Source organism: Montipora foliosa, chromosome 1 (assembly GCF_036669935.1).
Source record: "Montipora foliosa isolate CH-2021 chromosome 1, ASM3666993v2, whole genome shotgun sequence".
In the NCBI taxonomy this organism is placed as follows: domain Eukaryota; kingdom Metazoa; phylum Cnidaria; class Anthozoa; order Scleractinia; family Acroporidae; genus Montipora; species Montipora foliosa.
The window spans coordinates 65,627,569-65,651,528 of NC_090869.1; the positions used below are offsets into that span (position 1 = coordinate 65,627,569).

Genomic DNA, 23,960 nt, shown 5'->3' on the forward strand with positions numbered 1-23,960 from the left:
GTTAAAAAATGAAAGGGATGTTTCTCCATAACTCAACTACATAGCTTCTTTATAGTGGTTTTCGATCGCGACAAAAGTTAGAGTTGGCTAAAGACAAATAACAATTACAGGAGCCAATCAGAAAGCACTTAAAATTGACGTGCTGTAAAATGAAAGGGGTGGTTCTAGCCAACCCAACCAGCCTCTTGACAGAGAGATTTTCAACTGAGACGCTCGAGACCAAAACCTCTGTTGGCCAATGATGGGCCAATCACAACGCAGATAAAATTTCCGTAGGTGGCTTTAAAGTTCTTACTGTATTCTTGGTTTTCGTATGACGTCAAGCCAACAAACAAAATCCTCCCGGAACTCGTAGCCGATGATGAAATGAGTAAAAATCACTGGATTGAGCAACCTATTGTTTTTACGCAGCAAAAACTGAAGACCGAGGAGAAATCTTGACGGGACCACTTTAGCGCTAAAGCTTTGTACAGACGATGAAGTTACGGGTAAAAATAGAACCTCCGATATTATGCTATATTATACATTGCCACATTTTGTTCCTCACACTTTGAACTCTAACGCTGAGGTCTCATGGTGGTCCCAACAAGATGTCCCCTGTAATTTTGTTGCACTTCTTTTCAAAACACTGATGCTCCATCCTGTCTACTTTTTCGATCAGTAGTGAAAATCAAGAAAGAGGGATACATCGTTTGGGTTTGGAGTGGGGCGCATCATTACCTGCTCTAGTCCACCAGTATCCCCTGTTCTATTCAGATGATTGACAAGCAAATCGCCCGGAGATTCGCACGAGTCACGTGCAAATAAGAGCAATGAAAATACAGGCACATCTTCCCGTTTGTTGAGCTTTCTAAACAACTGAACAGCGGCATCATACATCAGGAGTTTAGTGGCTTCCAGCATCTTGAACTCTTCAGGTTCGTTATTAAGCAGTGAAAGAACAGATTCTATCCGTTCGGGTTGACTTGAGATGTCGTGTATCTTGCGGATCTGCAAAACACAAGGCGAATGTTCCACTTTCAATCATGTTGTTACGCCGTGACTTACAGTGTATGCGTTTCTCCTTCATTTGGTCGTGTGTTAAGACGGGGGAACTATATGAGAAGCATTAGCTTACGGGCAGGTTCTCTATAGTGTTTGGACAAGTAATACGAAGGACGCAGAAATGGCGAAGCCACGAAGAGAATCGAGTAAACAAAGAGCTCTCATTTGCCGCCCTAATCTTCCCGGGACTTCCGCGGCTTTTATCACCTAAAAGGAGAGTCTTGCTGCCATGCAAGGGGAACAAATCGGACAAAATTAATCTTTGTTTAAGTTCGCCGCAAGCAATTCGTCTCTAGAATAAATTAAAGACAAGTGTATGGCTACGAGCATAATCAAAACTATGTTTTCTCCTTTTTCCATTCTGTTACAATTTTGCAAATGACCTTTTATATATATTTTTTTACCAGCTAGTCTGCGCCACTTGCGCACTCACCAGGCCGTGCCCTTGCGGGATTCTCGCAAGAAAAATATAAATGGCGCATTAAAGTGCCCATAACCCCAAAATATTTTTTCGCTAAAATGAATCTTTGCACCTGTTCGAGACGCATTGCGGCCATTTTTTCCTTTTTCTAACAAATCCTGCCATTTTATAGGCTTCGAAAGATGCGAAAATCCAAGCATCCTTTGTTCACGACCGAGTCAGAAGGGGAGTGGGTCTATTCCTTTTTTTACGTCACAATCTACTTTGCATGCATTTTTACAAAGAGTTAATGCAATGTAAATCGGTTTGTGACGTAAAACAGGAATAGACCCACTCCCCTTCTAACTCGGTCGTGAACAAAAGATGCTTGGATTTTCGCCACTTTCGAAACCTCTAAAATGGCAGGATTTGTTAGACAAAGGAAAAAATGGCCGCGATCCGTTTCGAACAGGTGCAAAGATTCATTTTAGCGAAAAAAATATTTTGGGGTTATGGGCACTTTAAAAAGCCACGTAAATGCGCCGACCAAGACGCAAAAGGATGCTACGAGCGAAGAGTTTTAGAAGTTAGCAGTTTTGTTAATGGTCAAGCGAATACTCCCACTTTTTGCTTCTTCACATGAATGAAAACGGTCTCTCAAAGTATTCAAAGCCTTCAATTTTGTCAGTGACTTTTGCCTTCGTCCGTCATACGAGCGTAGTGCAGCTTCGACACCTTAACCTCCATATTGGATCAGGTACAGGCTGTAGGTACTTTGTGTAACTAATCGTCGAGGCACGAGAAAACTACCAAAGCTTTATCATCGTAACGCTGATGAAAAGGACGTTGAATACGACAACGTACCAAGCAAAGATCAAAAAGCTGTTTCATTGAAGAAAGACCGTGTTTGTCAGAATGCATGGCAGTCGCAAAGCCGCAATACACATGGCTCGCCTATGATGCCAACAAAAAGATCATGACCTGTAAGATCGAGGCAAACAAATCAAATGCGTTTGCGATATTGTCGAAGGGCCACCATTCCAAGAGTTCCAATTTGAACGTGCCTTGATGAAATGCACAGAGAAATCACGAAAGGATGTTTTCCACCTCAGTCATGGAGCTTAACTTAAGCTTCTGCAGGGCCCCTATTTTTCAGGAGAGAGGGTCCGGGGACTCCTTAACCCATTGACTCCCAGGGGTTCCCCATTGACGAGTAAAATCGTCTGGCGTTAGACGGAGTAAAATACTAAGTCTGGCCGGTTTCGGCACGTTTGGACGTCAAAGGGTTAAACGGGGACATAGTTTTCCTTTGAGTGATTAAGACAAAATCCTCGTGAGAACACTGTGGTTCTTACAACTCCCGAATGGTAACCGGTCTTTCCGCCCCAGAGTCGATCCACCTCACTTATTGTTGTGTCTATGAATTCAATTTTAAGTCTAAGTACTCATTTCAATGATTAGGTCTAAGCATTGATTTTAAAGTGATCAAAAAATTAGGGTTAGGGCTGGTTAGCTATCATATATTGGTCGTCAAGAATACTGTGGAGCGGATGGACTCTGGGACCTGTATTCCCCCGAATTCCTCAATAGATCTTCGTTTGTCTCTTATATTTTCTGCAGCCTGCCTGGGCAAATTGCAGAACGGAGTGACACTCCAATTTGCGCTACTATGCATGATTGCAATTTTTAAACCGGGGAAATGATCTCACCTTGTCACTGAAGAAGGCCAAGAATTTTTCAAGTGTCTTAACAACTTCACTTTGTGCAACAGGTAACCTGTTGGCAAAACTCCAATGATCAACTGCAGCAAGTGAACTAGGAATCTGGAAAAGGAAATAATAAAAAAATACAAAAACAATAACGACGTCTGTTTTTTTTTTTCTTGCGAAACCCTGTTCAGCTTATAAAGAAGATGTCGTTGACGTCACCTATTGTCATTAATGTGCCAACCAGAGCCTCACTGGTTGTTGAAACAAAAGGTCTTTTGTTCCTGTGATTGGCGCATTTGAACAACAAAAGCAATGTCTGTAAACAGATATCTTCCCTATAACATGCTGCCAATTGACAAAATGCAAGGAAGGAAGCTAGGGAGGTGGGAAGGAAGGAAACACTTTACACCACTAATGAAACTTGCGGTCCTCAGAATTCAGACCAGACCACAACACCGGGAACTCCTTGTCCTGATCTCTCTGAATGGTATGCCAGTGAGATCTTTAACGTCGCAGAAAGCTTATGAACAAGGACTGTACAATGAGGCCTTTGGTTCATAGTCCTCATCCATGGTGACTTGAAAGTCTAACCGTTAACGGATGTAATCACGAAGGCAGCACTTTCTCCTGAGTTCTTTAAAGACCCTGAGTGTTGGTCTAGTCGAAGATGAAGCCACGACCTCCTGCGCGGTAATCCGATGCTCTTCCATCTGAACCCAACTGGTCATCATTAATTTTATCCCAGGCTTCGGTTGTTCAAAAGGACCGGACAAGGTGGAAAACGCTATCCAGCCAATTGAGTTATCTATTGAATAGTGATTTATCCGGTGGATAGCGCTATCCACCCTTCGAACAACTGGGGCCAGTTAAATTCTCAAAACAATAGAAACAACAAGACCCAGCGTTCGTTTAGAGAGGGTTCGTGGGTACAAGTTGATGAGGGGGGGGGGGGGGGGGGGATATTAAATTCTTCCTAACCCAGGCTAAAATTCAAGTGCTTCCCTCTCCAAGTACAAAAAAAGATCTCTCCAACTTTATTTCCAAACAAATCTTCCTGCCCTCTAAAGAATGAAAACAGAAATTGATTTTATCAAACGAGACTGAGTTGATACAGGTCGAATAATCAACGTGAAAGATTTGGAAAGCTGACGTTTCGAGCGTTAGCCTTCGTCGGAGCGAATAGAGAAATTGTGGTTGTTGTAGGTTTATACATGTATGTGTGCGAAGGAGCTTTGCTATTGGTAGAAATAAGATGACGTGAGTTTATGAATAGAATAATTTTCCAGGGTATAAACAAAAGAAATCCAAGACCCCAACCTTGGAAATTTCACATCGATTTTCTTTTAGAGCAAGTTACTTATTAAGTCAAAGTCTTTGAAGAGCAACTTTTTCATAGCTTTCTCATTCGTTTTTTCTTAATATCTAATTCATCAACAGTACATGTAGGCCTTAGCTCCACAGCTTTTTTAACTTACAAACTGCATTATTTTGAAAAAACTACATAAATTAAATACTACATAAATTCAAGGAGTTTTCCAAGAGTCGATGCCACAATTGAATTTTCAAGGACTTTTCCTGGGCCCTGGAAGAAAGTTTAAAAACTCCAAAAATTCCAGGACTTGTGAACCCTGACTTTTGTAAATTAATAAAAAAACCATAACATAATGGCTGCATCCACAACCTTTGAAAGCATAAATACATATACCGGTTCAAGCAATTCTTGAAAATCCTTAGTTTATTTTGGTTACAAAAATTAATTCTTTGTTTGAACAAATTGGAACATATTTGATCGAAAACATCATGTAATGTGTTTAAAGTTATTTTATTTTATTTTTTTGTCAGAGTAGAAGTTTTCTTTGAGGGCTTAACTGTCCTAAAATTTCCCTCAATTCTGGCTGAATGGACAGAACTCTAGACTTTCCTCCTGCATACATGTATGTACAGGTACTGTACTCACATTTTCAAGTCTGGTCATCTTTTCAGGTGCAAACAGATTCAAGTTGGTCTGTTCTCCAGCTAAAATTTGAAACAGCACTGCCCTTATGGCACAATAATTATCTCCTCGGATTTGACGAAGATGCTGACACTTGGTGCGTAATAAAATGCTTTCATACCCCTGCAAATAGTGATGAAATTAGCTTTCGTGATATTCCATAGATGTTATGGAAGATTTCAGATTTTTAATGGCTTTTGGTGCCCCTTCAAAAGGGGCACCAACAACAGGTACATTGAAAAATCTCTATTGCAAACTATGCAAAAAGAACCAAATAAGTATCCTTCAAAAGGTAAAAAAACAAATTCCATTGAAGTGGTACTGGTACACATTTTAGCACAATCACATGATGGCTTGCTGCAACACTGTATCAGCAGAACAATGGGAAGAGTACAATACATGTAGGTTGCTAAGGGGGTTTAAGTGTGAAAACAGAACACTTAAATTCAAGGCTGCTGCCTAAGAAAATTTTAAAGGGGCCCTCAGAGCTAAACGCTGAGAACTTAGGAGCCCAACATATGAAGTGAAAGGTGTTGCTGTGAAAAATTAAGGCGCCCAGAGCTATTCTTTAGGAGCCCCAGGCTACCGGGCTCCTGTTAGGCAACAGCCTTGAAATTGTACCCAAAATGTGCATGTTTGTTTTCAAGGACAAAAGCATGTAATCACTACAAAGAGAAGTTTCCAAAAAGGAAAGGTAAGAAGACTCAGCTCCTAATGGTTAATCCAGAATTTGTGATGTACCTTTTTCATGGCTATTGATGTTGTTGTTTCACTCTTCCATTCTTGCAAAGCATAGTCTTTTATGGGAATAGGCTCTCCAACTGAAGCAAACGGCTTCAAAGCCATGTCGTCACTCATCTTATCCAGTCGTTCACCACTTCCATTATTATCGCTTTCATAATCTCCATCGTAACTATCTGTTTCTGGTTTGTTCCACTCTCCACCTGAGCGGCAATCTTTCAACAGACCATTGTCATTCTCAAAGTCATCACTACTGGTGTATCCAGTATCATGATGACTCTGTACGTCAGTTTGAGGGGGAAAGTCATCAATGTCTCCAACAGGATGACGATTAACATCATCAGAGTCTGTCTCACAGAATTCCCCATCTGTACATAATGAACCAAGGCTGTAGAAGCACTGTGGTTTCGACAGTTTGATGCCACACAACATGCACAGCACTTCAGTTTTTGAAGCATTTTTAACAATGTCATTTCCTTTGGAAACTTTATGTTTGCATGCATCAGACTCTTCTTGATCAATAATTCCCTTTGAGCCCTTTTTCCCCTTTTTTCTGCGTGATTTCCTTTCAGGTTCTCGATGAATTTTATCTAAACTGTCTCTGCAGTCATCCTTCTTATTGTTTGTTTTATTAAAAGAAAATAATTTTTTAATACCGGTAGTCACATTTCCAGTACCCTGAAGACGGACATATTCAAATTTATCTGCCGTGTTGCTCTTGACTGACATAGGAGTCTTGTGAGGATCCCCTTCGCTTGCCTTCTGTGCCAACTCTTTATGGTCACAGCTATGGGCCCAAAGAGTTTTACATTGGTGAGCATTTCCTGGAGCTTTAGCCCTTGTTGTTGACGGGACACTGTCATTAACAATGTTCTTTGATTGGCCCAAATCACCTTGAGCAACTTTTAGGTTTGAGGTACTACTACATGTTGTCGGTACCTGCTTTACACTGATGTATGCTGCCGTAGATGTTGAAGGGTAAGTAACACGATTATGAATAGCTGCAGTAGAATGTGCACGTTTGTCTGTTTTTATATGGTTTTCGGGAACAATCAATTTGGCACAAGCGTCATCTTCCTCTGGATATACAATACAAGCCACTGCTGAGTCATCTTTTCCACAGTCATGATTTTCATTGCTATGTTCTTGTGGAGGTTGGCATTTGTAGAGCACATTTGGTTCTACGCTTCTTTGTGGTGTGCTCTTCTTCATTACTAATGGTGATAAACTCTTCCTTTGCTGCTGGTGAACTGAAGTAATAACATTACCAAGAAAATCTCTATCTATGATCCTGATTGGAGGTTTACCATTAGCAAACAGACTATTCACTGCATTCACATTTTTCCCAGTTAATGCATATTGATTTCTCCTTGGAGGACTTCCAGAAGGCACACTGGTAAACTGTTTACAGACAAGAAGAATAATACCACATTATGAGAATTACCTATGCAAAAAAACAGTGTCAGCTCCTTGTTTATTTCTAATAATAATTTATTTATTTATTCATTTATTTATTTATTTATTTATTTATTTATTTATCGTAATAATAAGTACCATCAATGACTATAAGGCCCGGGTCAAACGTCGAACTTCTCATGAGACAAACTTAAACCCATAATTTAAAATTTTGTATGATAATGTATAAAGTGTTTTTTGGTGCAATCCAACATGGCAAGTTGCGTTGAACAGATCATTTTACAGTTCTGTGCTCCGAACTACCTTTGAATGAAAGCAAGGCTGGAATTGATTTTGTTTTGATACAAACATCACTGCTTTTCTTATGTAAACAGAAACTTGTTAGCATTTATTTACTGTAAACAACATGATTTATATATTAAGAAAAGCAATGAGGTTTGTATCAAGGTAAGGTCAACTCCACCATCACTTATATTCAAAGGCCTGGTAACTGAGCACAGAACTGTAAGATGGTCTGTTCGATGCCATTAAATGACAAAGATACATGTACATGTTTTCGTAAAAACAAAATTTGCAACAATCGAGGCAAATAACATTAGTTGTATTTTTTTTTGTGACAGGAGTAGCAGGGTTGTCAGGAAACAAAGTCAACATGAGTATCTGTCGATTTTGTTGGAAGATCAGCATTTTCTGCAGTTTTGAACCCCTATTTCTAGAAATTAATGCAAAGCACGTAAACGTTTTTTTGCGTGTATTCATTTGTGCCATTTTGTTGGAATCCCGCTGAGTAAGAGATTCGCTTTTGCATTTAATGGTTCAACGTTTGACCCAACATTCTTAATTTAGGTCCACCCAAATTAATTTGGTTCAACTCAAACTACCAATTACGGTAGATCGTCTCGTGTGACGTTCGACGTTTTGCCCGGGACTTATTGATGTCTGATCAGAATTAATTTGCAATGAGTCAGATCAAAACAAAATGTCCAGCTAGGCAAGAAACAACTTCTTTTCAGTGCTGCATGTGTGAAACCAAAATGAAACCCAAAACATTTTCATCAATACTTAGTCATGATGTATGTAGGCTGTGCATGTAAAAAATATAATTATACAACTTAGTACTTTGTGGATCCCAAAAACAATCATCACAAACCCTAACAAAGGGTAGACAGAACAGTCAGAATGTACACAGATTATTAAATTATGTTCAAAAATATTTTTTCTGATTCTTCAGATGGATCTTTCCCTGCACATTTGTTTTAATTTTCTTCAGCATATTCTATATTGATTTGTTGTTTAATTTCCCAATTGTGGATATCTATTACTGCATATTAATTTGGCAGTCGATTTTTTATTCTACAGGTCCCCCAAAGTGGGAGTGGAACTTCAGAGGAAATAATTTAATTTTACTTGCAATAATTATTATTATGATATTAACCTATGAACTCAGTGGCTTTTGTGATAACTTTAAGAAAAAAATAACTACTAAGAAGTTTTTGAGATTAGATTTCATCTAATATCCAGTTGTATTGCAAGACTCAACAACATGGCTGAGCCGGCTTCTCCAAATTGTGCCATAATGGAGAAGTCTTGTATTAAATACCATCACATTCTTTAAGACATTGATCTTAGGTGTGAATTAATTCCATGATACAGCGTTGCATCCAGCTTTTACTGGGTGGGGGTCCACACCAGAATTTTGAGGGTCCTATAATTATAAATACTGATAGAGCTTTGCCCTAAGGTTCAAACATGGACTTTGGACTTAACCTGGATATGATTACACAGCTAGAAGATAATGCCAGTAGATTTAGCATAAATCATACTGACAGTAAACAGCAAAACAAAGATAGCACTGACCAAGAAGCGGATCTAAACAACAACCAAGAGTCCACTGATGGTGCTCTTTTGTATCATTCTGACCCCAGTTGTTCGAAGGGTGGATAGCACTATCCACCGGATAAATCACCATCCACAGGATAACTCAATTGGTTTTGCCAGTGTTTATCCACTGGATAGTGATTTATCCGGTGAGTAGCGTTATCCACCTTAAATAGTTTTTGAACACCTCGGGCTTGAACAAAATCTTCAAGTCAATACTGTCACTGACAATAAAACAAAACACAGCAATACTGCACATGAGCTGTAACTAAGACATTTAGATAAATGCTCTTTGGAGAAGTTGAACAAAGTGTAAGCTACCTGTAGCTCCTTATTTAAAAATAATCATTTTTTTGCTTGTGAAAGTAACACAATATTATGACCAAAAACATGAAAAATGACAACAAATATTATTAAAGGAACCAATACTTATTATTTAACCGGTAGAAATACAAGCTTTCAAAAATACAAGGTTTGGTGCCTGGGTAATACTAAACGTTGCCATACAATGCAATTAAAGACTCTCTGTCGAACGGCATGCACAGTGCGCCTCGGCTCAGGTTTCGTGGACCATGAAATCTCCATTGACCGTCATATGATTGTTTCTGCATTGAATCCATCGCAATCTGAGGCATATTGTTCGAATTAATGCTGAATTAGTATTATATTAACAGTGTTATTATTCCTTTTGCCTTGAATGTGTACATTTTATTGCTAATTTTATTGCTGATTTAATCGTTATTGATTATTAGTCAACAAGTAGCCGTACCCTCCTCTGAAACAAAAACGGGAGGAGGGAACGTCTATACCCTGCTAGCAGCTGGTTTCTCCTACGCTTCCGAAGAGAGAAACCACTGCAAGCAACCATTAGATTTTCCATCAAGCATGTGCAAAGTACGTCACAACCCACACAATGTATTTGACAACACTTCGTCTTATTTCTCACGAAATCACTACACAGCAGGCTCGCCCAAACGCAGCAGTTGAGTAGCTGAACGCACGCACAAGCGCCAAAACAAGCTTATTAACGTGTTTTACCTGTTCAAATTTAATTTATTAGTCCTTGGCGCTGGACAGCGGTTCACTCAAAGAAACTACCGGTAACACTTGCTCACAGTGGTTTCTCTCTCGCGAAGTGTAGGAGAAACCAACTGCTTGCAGGGTAGAAGGTCTATGAAAATATGATCCAAATTGTGTTCCGAGACATCATGGCAATTATGCAATTTCTGGAAATAATTGGTATTTCTGCAAAAATTCTTGAAATACACTTGCAGGCTGTGATATTACATTACTGTATGGATTCGCTCACTTGCCATTGGTTTCAAACAAGTTTATTCATCTACATTTTAATGGAATATTGTTCGAAATTTGGAAATAGTTACAGATTAATTCTTGATACAGATTCAGTGAAATTACATAAATGACAGAGTAATATTTACCCACTGGTGTCTAGTAGCAAATCCTTCCTGTAAAGCAATGAAAGTTTGTCCAAGCTCGGAGTTCATTAGAACTTAATCTTATTTATGTTTTAGAACGATACGGTTATGCTGTCATTGAGAAACAGCAAAATTTGCAGCGCAAGCTTGAGAAATTAGAAAAATCAATGAGAAACCCCAAGGCAGCAAATTTCGAGAAAGCTAGGCTTGTTTTCCAGTTGAAGGAATCGCTTCCAGAAAATTTAGATTTCAGGATACTGAAGAGCCCCAGGCTAGCTAGTTTAATACAGCCCATCTCTGACTCAAGATAAGCAAACTATTCACGTTCCTTTTGCACCATTTCCCTCCTCACCGTTATCATCACAGCCGAAAAAGCGAGCAGTCTATCAACGGTACAATCTATTTTCACCAATCTGTGTTCTCCAAAGAATTTACTAAGATAAGTAACCAATGAGAAACCATTATACATTTTCTTTCAAAGGCGTGACGTCACGGAACACGATTTGTGTCAGCTTTTCATAGACATGCCCTCCTCCCGTTTTCCTGTTGGGAGGGGGGCTACGGCTACACGTAGGGTATTAATATATATACCATGAAAGAATCAAACGTTCCTGGTATTGACCAAAATGAGCAAACTGTTTGTGTATGTGACTCTATAATTTGCAACGGTTGCAGCAGAGACTTTATGAACAACTGATCTGGCACAAATTGTATAGTATAGAACAAAATAATACTACGTATTTCTTTTTCATATTGTTTTAAAAAAACCAGCCCTTTTTACAAGAACGAAGAATTGAAGACAATAAATGAGCACTTTATCAATGTCTGATTTATATTTGAATCACTGTCGCATTGCACACCCTGTTAAGTGAGGAAACCCTAATATCTTTGATTAGTGTCACATGTAGAGCCACGCTTTACTTTTTTTATTGGAAATATACATTTGTATTCTTCAAGCCAACTTTCTCTTCTGTTTGCTTGTAGGAAAGGACAGAAACTGTCGCTTATTTTCTCCCGAGTGGCTACATCAAGCAGAATCAAAACATACACAAATGCGCTCAAAGAATGCCATTCAACTGAGCCTTTAAATAATATTAGAAAATTATGACTAATAATATATTCTTAAAGTAGATTTTCTAAAAAAGCAACTTCACTGATTGCAATTGCATGGAAATACAGAAGAATTTTCTCAAACAATATTTTTCAGAAATTATGCAAAAAAAATAAATTATGCCATTTGTGTTCAGGAAAGATGATTCTTGTGAGCCTTTAGTTAAACAATAAGGTTTAAATCACAAATTCTGTAAAGTAACGAATTAACAATGTTTTAAATAAACAACTTTACTTCAGCTTACTTTCTAAGCTTTAATGCCAAATTTATTACAGAGGGTTCATCAAAAATTGTAACATGCTGTCTGAAAAACGATTCCATGACAATTAACAAAGCGGAAAACACGTGCTGTGTTTTCTTTAATATTTATTTCTCGTATTGAGATATGTTTACAATGAAATCTGCGGGTGCCAAAAGCTGATGGAGAATTGTTGCTTCGAAAATCCTTCGTAAAACAAAGGATTTCAGAGCATCTAACTCCAATCAAACCTCAGGAAAGCAACGCAAAAGCAAATGAAATAAGAAATCGCAACTTACCGAAACGTTATGGAGTTCTGACACTCAATATCTCACTTATTTGTATCAAACCGCCTCTGGACAAATCTATTTTGAATTTGCATTTTATATTGAGGGAGCCATGCAAATAGTTCTGGACCGCAACTAACCGCCTCTTATTCGAGTCTCAAAAGAAAGCACACATAATTAAAAGAAAAACATCCTTGGCTATAAATAGGGATCAAGATGTCTACTTTCTTGGATTAAATTCGATAAGATCTCAATTACATAAATAACTTAATCCATTTCAAACAAAGGCTCAGAAGTCGATCTACATGTAAATACATTTCAGCCAAAGCGAGGCGCCAGGGCAACTTCGATATTTCGGTACAATGCAAACGAAATTGTTTATTCATACTCTTGAAAAACAGATATCTAGAAATTGCGTGTAAAACTCTTGAGCCAGGGTTTGGCGGTCAGAGTATCAGAGAGAATTATGACTTGTTCACTAAATGACAACATGGGAAGACGTCTGTCAATACACAATTCAAATGCACCGTTCATTTCACTTTCGAATTCAACGCATGGCTAATTTCAACGTTGCGTCAATGGAAATAAAACATAACATTTAAAAAACCTACCAAATTGCCAAGAAGCACTGGACTTCTACGAGTCTGTGGTCCCCGTTTTCCTTTTATAAACGGACGCTGTATTTGTCTTTCTTTACCCCTGTACCGAATGTTTCTCCCGTAAGCACGAACGAGAAGAAACAAAAACAGGCATAGCACCAACGAAACAGCTACGACCAGTAAAAAATGGGCATCTGTTGGAATAAAACAAGATGTCGCGAGTCTCTTTACTAAAACTGACATAAGGTTGAACACGTGAATAAAGCGAAAAATAACGGATGGCCCGCCGAATCTGTCAAAGCATCCCAGGTTACCCGCGCAGGTGGTTCGACGCTCGACTTGAAATCGAGCTAGATTTCACAGGAGACTATGTCCTTTCCACGATGGAAGAATTATGGCTAGTTTCTACATTTTAAATGACTTACCACCGCTGAATAACACGAGGCTCATTACAAGTCACTCTCGTCACAAATTCATCAACTACGTGTGAATCAAAGATACATCTTTTCTTTCCGTTCACGAGACAGCAAGTGACACTCGCACGTCACAAAGAATATTGAATTACCGCGCTCGTTTTGCTAATAGTGGAGACTCAGGAGACTTCACTGGGGGCAATATATAGCCCCCAAATTTGACGCCAAAATGTCTGCAATTGATGAAATGTGCAGGTATTCTTAAACGTACACCCATTAAAGCAAAACTAAAACCTGTAAAAGCGTTAATAAATCTCTCCGTGTTGAATCGCAAGTCACGGTCCCTTTGGGTGCTCCCTTGGGTAAGTTTTGGATGTCTTTTTCTGTCACGCATGGTGCCGCTATGTCACGCTTCGGATGAAAACTAAGTACATTTTGTCGTCATCCATGCCAAGCGCAAAAAATGTCTAGTGGGCATAGTTTTTAAACGATTTTAACTCAAATTTCATGAACCCAAAAAGAAATTATTTGTATATACGTGTATTACGAACCGCAATTAAAAATCCCGGAAGTCTTTCAATTCAAAACAAGGCAGTTATTATACACTGCCGCAAAAATATTAATCTACTCTAGATCAACTCGCTTTCCCTTCATGGCAGCTCCGCTCTCTAAAATCTGAAGCGAGTCATAACCACTACGAGAAATATTCGAAACGGAAAAGCCTTCAAGAGCGAAGGAGTGAAATATGTGGAATCCCTTGATCCAGTACAGCACACGGTCTTTTCATTGTATGCTGATTGATTCACCAGAACAAACTTTTTGACGTCTTACCTTGCATTTCAGATGCCCTAACGCATGTCCAAAAGAGTGTATCCACTGAATTTATCCCTACATATAAACCTTCGATGATCCCAATGCTGTTTAACGGCGATGAAACCACAGCATACACCCGAGTGATTTTAAACTAAGGTGGGTCCGGTGGCTCAGGCTCAATCAGTCAGAAGCTGACGTTTCAACACAGGTACCCCAAGCTCAGTTTCAAAAAATATAAGGATTTGTATAGAGCACCCAGAGGTTTGGGAGGGAATTACAATGCAACCCCGCTCCAACAAAGTGCCACATAACCGAAAAAATTGTTCGTTATAGCGGGTTCTTTGTTACATCGAGGACCTCGTTATAACAAATTATCTGGTTAATAGCAAAAATACTCGTTAAAGCGGGTAATTTAATAAATAACAAATACCAAAAATTAAATACTGTACGTAGAAAACAATATAATTCATTTGATCATGATACTGTAAAGAAGACGTGTCAGCACGCTGAAGCGTAAATTAAAAAAAAAACGAGGCAAATATCCAGCCATCTTGACGTCACGCTTGGTCAATGAAGGATTTATTCTATGGGATAAAACACCAAAAAAATGATCTTTGATCTTGCGGGACCAAGCGAGAAACCCCGAGCGAGCAGTGAAGCTCCACCCGGGGCAAAAATACTTTTGAATTAGTAGGCACCATCCTTAAGATAGACACTCAGACCATCTTTGTTTTCTTTTTCAGCCAAATCAAGCTCCGACATCGTGTAGAAATGTAAGACAAAGTGAAGCGAGTCTTTCTGAGCGATTGTTATCGTCAAGGAAATTGATTCCCCCCCACCCCCCCCCCCCGCCCCCATTTACTTGAGTCGTGTACGCTCTACTACATTCCACGCGTGACGGCTTACTGTAGTTTGGAAACGAAATGGAACGAAACGAAAAGGGAAATCTGTAGTTTGCGAAATGGAAAATTTGTAGTTTGCGAAATGGGAATCTGTACTCCTTGGGCTCGTTGCGTGTTCCGGAGTGTTACGGTGTTCCTGGTTTTAGTACATGCCACCCAAATCGCTTAACTGCCTCTGCCGTTATTTTTATTATACGGAAGTAAAACTGTTTGAACGCTTTCTCCGAAGCGTTAAACGCTGGCAGTTAATAAACGATTTTGCAAATAAACGATTGTTCTGAAAAACGATTTAGCATTAGTGTTTAAATGGTTTGAAACGAAAACGTTAAACGAAAATTCGATAGTGTACGTTTTCCCATTTATTTATATAATTTATGTTTGATTAATTAATTTATTTTTAATTTTTTTAACTCTCTCAGCCGTTACTTTCACACATGTACGCAACGCGGACCTATTTTCAAACAAGGCAATTTAATACCCTGTCACGAACGCCCTGGAATTACTAATTTTAATAGTGGACTAACCACTTTCTTTGACGAATTCAGTCGACTGGAATGAAGCTATGCTTTCGGAAATCGTTCTGCTGTGAAAGCCAATCGAACAGAAAAGAGAACCTTCTTCGCTTTTTTGCATTGATAGTAGTGATTGGTGTAGAATTACTTGTCTTGGTAAGCTTGCATCCTCCAGATTTTCGATATCGCCAGTTCATCTACGGGAAGGAAAATTTTACCACGGATGAAAAAACTAAGAACAAGAATGAAGCTTTACAAAGAAATCGAGGGCAATCTAGAGACGATCGATCCATTCACACCAGCTCTTCCGAAGCAAGTTCAGCAAACACGTCCATCGTGTTACCACTCGAAATGTTTCGATCCAGTTGTTCTCAATTAGAATTTTCATTCGCCGCGCCCGTATTAGAGCCAAGATTCTCCGATGAGGAAAAGGATTTGTTCCTCCTAGTTTTTGTTATATCTGGATCGGGAAGAACTTCCTTTCAGGACAGGAGGAATGTCATTCGTAGCACATGGCTCATGGACGATGCGAAGAACTCAAGTTGGTTGAAATGGAAACACGTCTTTCTTCTTGGAAACAGTAATGGGGATCAAATATACTCGGATATTGAGCGTGAGGCTCGTTTCCACAACGATATTCTAATGTTAAACTTCACAGATAGTTACGACAATTTAGTGATAAAAGTACTCTCGGGATTTCGCTGGGCTTTTATGCAAGGAAGAACACGCTATATCTTGAAGGCCGACGATGATGTCTTCGTTCGTATTCCTCCCCTTATAGCGTGGTTAGATGAATATGGAAGCAGCAAATTTTACGGCGGCTATGTTTATAGAAATGGAAAGGCTGTTAGGCGATTTAATAGTTCGGATCAGGACAATCTTCTCTCGACAGATTGCTACTCCAAAGAGCGTTTTCCACCGTATTCCGCGGGTCCCTTTTACGTGGTATCTTTAGATGCTATACCACCTCTGTTTCAAGGGATGCAAGAATGGAAAGTTTTCCCGGTCGAGGACGCATTCATGGGTCTCCTAGCACATACAAGCAACATTTACCCTGTAAAGATACCTGGATTTCATATATACGACGAGGTAACCAGTCCTGGGAGCTGTCTTTTGTTGGCATCAATTGCATTTGGACATCGCTACGACAGCGCTGACTTGCACTCCATTCAACGCAGACTAGAAATGGCTGAGGGAGTGTGTGTTTTGTCTAAAGCACTAAGTACTACATGTTTTTTTCTCTTATGCTTGGCATTTCTTTTTAGTATTGTTATGGCACTTTCACAGGCAATGAAAGTACTTCAATTAGATATTTTTTGAGTTCCATGTCATGATTACCCTGGATTCCAGAGGTTATTTTCTTGCTATGAAAAGAGCGACAAAATAACCTCTCAATTGCATTAGTCAGGTAGGTATTAAACAAAAGTGGGATTGGATGGGATCAACTCGGATCGGATTGATGTAAACAAATATGATAAGGCCTTGAGAAATCACCCTAGCCCTAATGTTTAAGCTAACTTTGGAGAATTTGCAAACTGCACTCGCCTATTTGTTGGTCTTTGCCAAAATTGACTTGTGCTTATTTATTCCAAGAAAAGTCATCATGAGGGTACTTATTAATTATATGCATCCAGGGCTTGCTTTTGATTGGCCATCTCAGACTTTCTATGATTATTAACCAATCAGAATACTTGGGTTGTTACCTTGTTTTGCACTGAATTACTGTACCTCTTTTCTGCACTGGAAACTGCATTTCTCTTAGCCAATCAGAATAAAGAAATGTTGCCATGCACTTGATTATTGTTATGATAATATTATTGTTGCTTAGTATTCTCTGTTTTTGAAATCCTTAATCCTTGCTTACCAGCAATGATATGATGTCTTTCCTCGAAGTTCAGAAAATGAACAAGTGACATCACAATTCACACCACATTATTGTAGCTATAAAGTGGTGTAGAACAATATAGAGTGGCAAGAACAATATCTCACTCGTTTGCGTCGCTCACTCGTGAGATATTGTTCTTGCCACTCGAACATAAAATTCATATCTTCTTGCCACCGTGTAATATCCTCTATTTATTTTACCCTTGATACCTCAAAGCAATTTTGTTTCCCTTCAGGTCATTCTCTATAATTATATTTTTATCCTCCATAACTTGAAGTACGTCCTTCAATACATGACAAACAGTGTACTGCAACTGACCATTTCTTGAAAAAGTAAATCGCATGAACTTTGTAGTAGTGGCCTGAGGTTGTTTGCTTTGAAAACTGCAAGGTTTGCGGTACCTGAACTTTAATACAACTTTAAATACTTCTCTTTTCCTGCTGCTGCCTTTCCTTTGTTTTGTTTCATGTTACATTATGTTCTAGAAATTAATTAATTTCTACAAGAACATAACGTTATATGTTGTTCCATTTTCATCTGATCATTAAAAATGTATACTGTATGAACAGAAAAATATTAAACAGCGTTTTTTCCTTATTAAACTTTCCAGTTCTGTGTTTTCAACTCCAGATAATTCGAACCTTTTTCAATTTCCCTTGAAGGTTCGAGTTATCGGGAGTCAACTGGATGTGTGGGATATCTCTATAAATTATTGACTAAGCATGCTGTTTTAACCAATCAGAGTGTGCATTATTTCATAATTTAACTTTATTTTAAAATTAATATTAATATATTTATTTTACAATAAAAGATTTCTTTTGTCCTTATTATCCGCCCTTGTCACACGGCGACCGTATTGTCCCGGGAGACCAAAAAAGCTTTGTTTTACCATGCCAAGCCTCACCCCCATGGTTTCCACTGTGAGGCTTAGCGTGGTAAAACAAAGCTCTTTTGGTCTCCTGGGACAATATGGCCGCTGTGTGACAAGTTCGAATTAACTTATTTGCATCAAGCCGGCTCAGCAAGCACAAAGGCAAAATTACATAAAGGAGAAATTATATTAAATAGTAGGTATACTCTGATACTTGGTGTCAGAAGTGGTTAATTTTATGTGGAAGATTTGTGATAAATGATAACGCTGTGAAGCTATTTTGGTCAAATATGTGGAAATAAGTACTTTAGAAATTTTCTTTTTAATAGCACCACGATCATGTGGAAAATGATTGTTTATTTTTTATAAATACTGGTGCTCTTTAGATTTTTAACAGGTTTAATATATTAGGATACATGACCCCACAAGCTGTTAAGCTTTAAGTATAATTGTGTTTGAATAAAGGTTATCTATCTATCTATCTATCTATCTATCTATCTATCTATCTATCTATCTATCTATCTATCTATCTATCTGTGTGTCTGTCTGTCTATCTATCCAAAGTATCTATCTGTCCTTTACTTAACCCTTTGACAGCCAAAGCGGGCAGACTTAGTATTTTACTCTGTCGAACGCCAGATTATTTTACTCTGTCGAAGGCCAGACGATTTTACTCGTTAATGGGGAACCCCTGGGAGTCAATGGGTTAATCACTCACTGAAAAACTTAGTATTGCATTCCGTAAGATTCCACTCAACACTCTTCAGCTGTGGAAACAACAATACTATCCCAGTGAATTTGAATTAGATGAAGTGGAGTAGGGGGTGACTGTTAACCCATTGACCCCCTGGCAGTGAGACTTAACAGATTTTACTCTGTCAAATGCCAGACGATTTTACTCATCCAGTTGGGGCATCCAAGGGGCACCTGAGGAGTGAATCGGTTAAGCAGTCAAAAACTGTGCCCCTCCATTAACCTCTGGGAGTGAGACTCCCAGACTCTCCTCTGTCAGGAACAGAGGAGCCTACAACTCCCACACTGAGCCTATGTCACGGGATTTCGGAAACCCAACCTATTTTTAGATTACCTTTTCTGAAAAAAATAACTAAGGCAGTTCAGGTTTGGTGACACTACGACGGCAGGTTAATTTCTTGTAATTGGTCATTGGGCTTCTGTTGGAGTCTCATTCACGGGAAATTCAATCTAAAAATAAATCGGTCTGTGAAAACACCATGACACAAACACGATGGAGTTGTAGGCTCCAGGTCACAGGTTCCTGATTCTGTCTAATGCCAGACGATTTTCCTTGTCAACTGAGGGCATGCATCTTAGGGTGCCTTCAGAGGAGTGAATGGGTTAAGGACGGTGCCTACTATTGTTATTGCGCATACGTTCTGCGCATACTCAGGTACTCGGGTTTCCTATCGCCGATGCTTACTAATACAGGGATATTTTTGCATGGTTTAAAACTACCGGAGAAAATAGATCTTAGTAACAACTCTTGGTATCCAAAAAGAAAATTGGGGGTAAACATGCATTTTTGAGTGATAAGCTTCAATTTGAGAAAGAACGCCATACATTGCTTTGTATTTTAAAGCTTTTTACAAATACTATTCATGCATTATCTTTGAAAAATGCGTGGTTACCCCAAATTTGAAAGTTGGAAGATCATCACAGGTAGGTTAAAGCTGCTTCTTAAGCAGTTGCAAGCATGCCTGAAAAAGTTCAGGCTTGAAAGGGATTCATGGGTTTGAATCCCTTCAAGCTTGGATTATTATCACATTAACCCTTTCATTCCCAAGATGAAAACGTTCATTCTCCCAATGAGTACCATAGATTTCTTTGTTGGGAAGGCATGAGAATTTGGTGTCATATCAATATCAAACCTCTTGACCTGATAATAATCTTCATTCTCAGTACCTGTCTGACTGATAGTTCATTGAAATTGTGAGGAGAGTTTGCATGCTGATCACTTCTGGGAGTCGAAGGGTTAATGTCCATTCCACAGTTCAAATATACGAAATTTCATAAATCATGTAAAGAGTGCAAGTTAGTCTTCTTTGCGCTTTAATGCAACCTTGTTCCCAGAGCTTTTTTCTGTGGTCTCAACTGAGAATTTTTGCTCTTTTCAGTCAGCTAAAATCGGGACTGGCGTAAAGTTTTCAAGTAAGGCGAGAAGAGCCCCTGGGAACTATGCTTTAACGGACAAGTTCCAGAGCAAATTTAAATTCTAATTTTCTGATTGGGCAGAAAATTTCCGCAATTGTCTTTTTTCCGCCCAATCAGAGAACCTCATAGGGTGGAGTCAGATCGTGATCCCTTATAACAAGCAGTAAATACCACATCTACGGTCTGGCATACCTTGCGAAAGAAAATTGAGGTCGCAAATGACCCGCAAAATTGTCCCTTTCAGTGTTCCGCTTCTCAAATTACCGCCGTGAATTAATTTTGGTATTTCTGTTTCATGGGCCAAAGCATTGCAATCAGCCGAGCAGATTGCAACATGTTTTTTATATTTTGAAGCATTTATCCTCACGGGACCATTAGAACCCACAAATGACCAGCTCCCAGCGTCAGTGGCTTCATAGCTCAGTTGGTTAGAGCGTCGCACCGGAATCGCGAGGTTTCTGGTCAGCAAGAATTTATTTTCCTAGCAATCTGGTGTGCAGGATATTTTTTCTCCTTTTTTTCCCATAAGCTTTCTGTTACATTTGTTCTGCATGTAATTATTTTCTTCCGACAAGCGCTTGTAGGAAATGTTTTTTTCAAAATCACCCACCCCCGCACCCAAAAGTTAAATGGTCGGCCCCTTATAATTCACAAAGGCAGAAAATATGTACTTATTGACTGAGTGGGAGAGCCGGACGGGAAAATATTTGGTCCGAGATCATGGCGTACGGACCGAGCGTAGCGAGGTCCGTGCGCCATGACCGAGGGCCAAATATTTTCCCGTCCGGCCCGACCTAACTCAGTCAATAAGCATTTTATCATATGAGCACCCCGCTTTTCCTTTTTTTCTCTTTTTCGGGCAACAAAATTCGGAATGTTCACTTACGTCGCTCATTTTGACCGAAAAGTTGTTTTAGTTCGCATCTCGCGCGCGCTTTCATTGCAAAACTATTGAGAAAATCCCTGTATGAGGGACGTACGCGATCCTAGCAGGGCGGGACGGCTTTTTCCGGCCCTGCTCGCGCCATCGAGTACGGCCCTCATACGGGGATTTTCTCAATAGTTTTGCAATGAAAGCGCGCGCGGGGCCGTACGGGTCATATGATAATACCACAGAATCCTTTTCCAGCGAAAAATTTATTGAAACAAACAACATATTTGCTCGTAGAGGCGAAAACCTCTTCCTATTTCATTGCGTGCGTGAAGACAAGAAACTCAATCGCATCAAATTACCATGTACTTCAGGTTTCCTGAAGAACCTTTTCCTTGAATAAAAAAAAAAGACAAGAAAATGCTTTACTATTGCCATAAAAACTATAAAGCATGTCATAAAACATGATGAATTCATAAAGGCCACCTTTTCCAGCGAACAATTTTTTAAAGCAAACAACATATGATATTTGCTATTAGAGGCAAAAACCCCTTCTATTTCATTACGTGCGCGAAGAGAAGAAACTCAATCGTGTCAAATATGCGCAATATTGCAACAAACTAAATTTCAGGATCAAACCGTTTCCATGAAGAACCTTTTCATTGAATAATAAAGCACAAAATAGACGACAAGCTTTCTTTCCAATAATTCTTGGCTGTCACATTTCCAATATGTTTTTACTGAATACTGTGCAGAGTTGATCACAGATCCACGTAAGGTGTTCGATTCGTTCTCTGTCTTTGTTGAACCCATAAGTTACCAGAGAATTTTCCATTTGGTTTCAGTGTTCTACATAACAGCGCACTTGGTAAAATATTTGAAATACAGCTCACTTTGATTTTGGCTCGACGGGCGATAGATTGTTGTCGAAGTCCATTACTCGTCGCTTTTAAGATTCCAGGTGTTTGGTTTTCGCCGCCTGCCTAGTTTATCCAACTGACTTTCCATTATTGAGCTCCATATGGGTATATTTTGTTTAAGGATCCACTAAAACGCCATTCGGGTTACATGACTTTCGACGCCATTGCAGGCTAAGTTAATGATTCTACTGTGATGAAATGGTATATGAAATGAATCATATATGAACTGCGGATATGAAATCAAGTGAAGCTATGATCTTCGCAGTTATGAACGCAAAGCCTGAAAAATTCAGGACTTCAACGGGGTTTGAACCCGTGACCTCGCGATTCCGGTGCGACGCTCTAACCATGAAGCCACTGACGTTGGGAGCTGGTCATTTGTGGGTTCTAATGGTTCCGTGAGGAATGAATCGATGATGAAATGGTATATGAAACGAATCATATATGAACTGCGGATATGAAATCAAGTGAAGCTGTGATCTTGGCAGTTATGAACGCAATATTTACAATTGCGTAAAGAAGCCTGAAAAATTCAGGACTTCAACGGGGTTTGAACCGGAAGATCATAGCTTCACTTGATTTCATATCCGCAGTTCATATATGACTCATTTCATATACCATTTCATATACAGCTCATCGGCAACGATCGGTGCTGCTCTTTTGGTCAGCGTAGATCATAATCTCGTACCCAGAAAAATGACATTCTCGCAGTTAGTGATGTGGTAGTCTAGTGGTTAAGTGAAGGGGTTATTATGCACATGTTCCCACGCTCCGAGTCCGTGTGAGTTGGGGTTCGGCAGGATATATGTTCATTTCCCATGATCCCTATCAAGCTTTCAGTGTCCAAAATGAACGATAATACTTCAATGGGAGCTAATGGGCCATTTCCGAGTTGCTGTTTGTCTCGGTTTCGAAGTGAATCTTGGTGCTCAACTATTGTAAGGGAAATGAGTTTGATTTGAATAAGAATACCCAACTCATTTCCATTTGAATGGTTGTGCACCCGCACTCGAGTTGAAACTGAGGCATGCAGCAACTCGGTAATGGACTATTGGAAGAAATTGACAATTAAGAATAATCCTTCAATTGAGGGAGAAACTTGGTTGCCGAGGATGTAACCCGAACTGCCGAGTGTGGTCCCAGGCTACCACCTTGTATGTTGAACTCGTCCCAGTCTTACACTTGTTGCGATTCCAAAATGGTGGCCTCACACCAACGTTCGTAATGATATTCTTTGCGTTGTACAACAAAAACCCCCGCAAGAAAGTACTGATAACAGTAGGATTTAAAGGTTTTTCTCTAACATCTGGTTGAATTTCCTCCTGCCACTTTTCTTGACTTACACTGCAATCTTCAGTTGAAACAGCATAACTGGCGATGACTACAGATGAGTTGAACCAAATTCCTCTGTTTGAGATGCGTCTTATTTGTGACATCACACGATCATGCGTACTTTTCTTTAGACAGGACGTAAAAGGTACGCCTGATAACGATTCGTCTGCCGGAAGTCCAGAATCTGGGTTTTACTCTGATTGGCCGAAAAACAATAGAGCTCTTGGAGCCTCGCTCCGATTGGTTACAGAATTGCAAAAAGGTCGGTTGCCACTTGCGCTCAAAATGTAGAACTTTTAGGGGACTGTGCCGAAATAATCACAAAGTTTGGATTTATCCGGCTACAAACAGACTCAGCAAAATTTAACAAAAAATAAATATATTATTTGATAATTCAAAAGAAATAACACTTACTGAAGA

At 39.3% G+C, this 23,960-nt stretch overlaps 2 protein-coding genes across 3 annotated transcripts in view; one reads left to right on the forward strand and one right to left on the reverse strand.

Annotated features, from left to right (window-relative positions):
- The window catches only part of LOC138005193 (uncharacterized), a 15,916-nt gene extending 1,687 nt beyond the window's left edge, over window positions 1-14,229 (reverse strand). Inside the window, exons 1-6 of one of the 2 annotated variants that reach the window (XM_068851458.1) lie at window positions 13,278-13,617; window positions 12,865-13,046; window positions 5,888-7,288; window positions 5,111-5,269; window positions 3,154-3,267; window positions 721-990 (exon numbers count right to left, since the gene is read on the reverse strand). In XM_068851458.1, coding sequence (XP_068707559.1) covers window positions 721-990; window positions 3,154-3,267; window positions 5,111-5,269; window positions 5,888-7,288; window positions 12,865-13,046; window positions 13,278-13,302 — 2,151 coding nt within the window. In that variant the 5' untranslated portion in view covers window positions 13,303-13,617. Of the gene's footprint in view, window positions 1-720; window positions 991-3,153; window positions 3,268-5,110; window positions 5,270-5,887; window positions 7,289-12,864; window positions 13,047-13,277; window positions 13,618-14,096 lie in introns of those variants that run through there. The other variant, XM_068851461.1, reaches the window with a different exon arrangement.
- A 1,211-nt stretch (window positions 14,230-15,440) lies between these two features.
- On the forward strand, window positions 15,441-17,284 carry LOC138005201 (N-acetyllactosaminide beta-1,3-N-acetylglucosaminyltransferase 4-like). The gene has a single exon (XM_068851466.1). The coding sequence runs from the start codon at window positions 15,535-15,537 to the stop codon at window positions 16,810-16,812; it is 1,278 nt and encodes a 425-aa protein (XP_068707567.1). The 5' UTR covers window positions 15,441-15,534; the 3' UTR covers window positions 16,813-17,284.
- The last annotated feature ends 6,676 nt before the right edge of the window (window positions 17,285-23,960 follow it).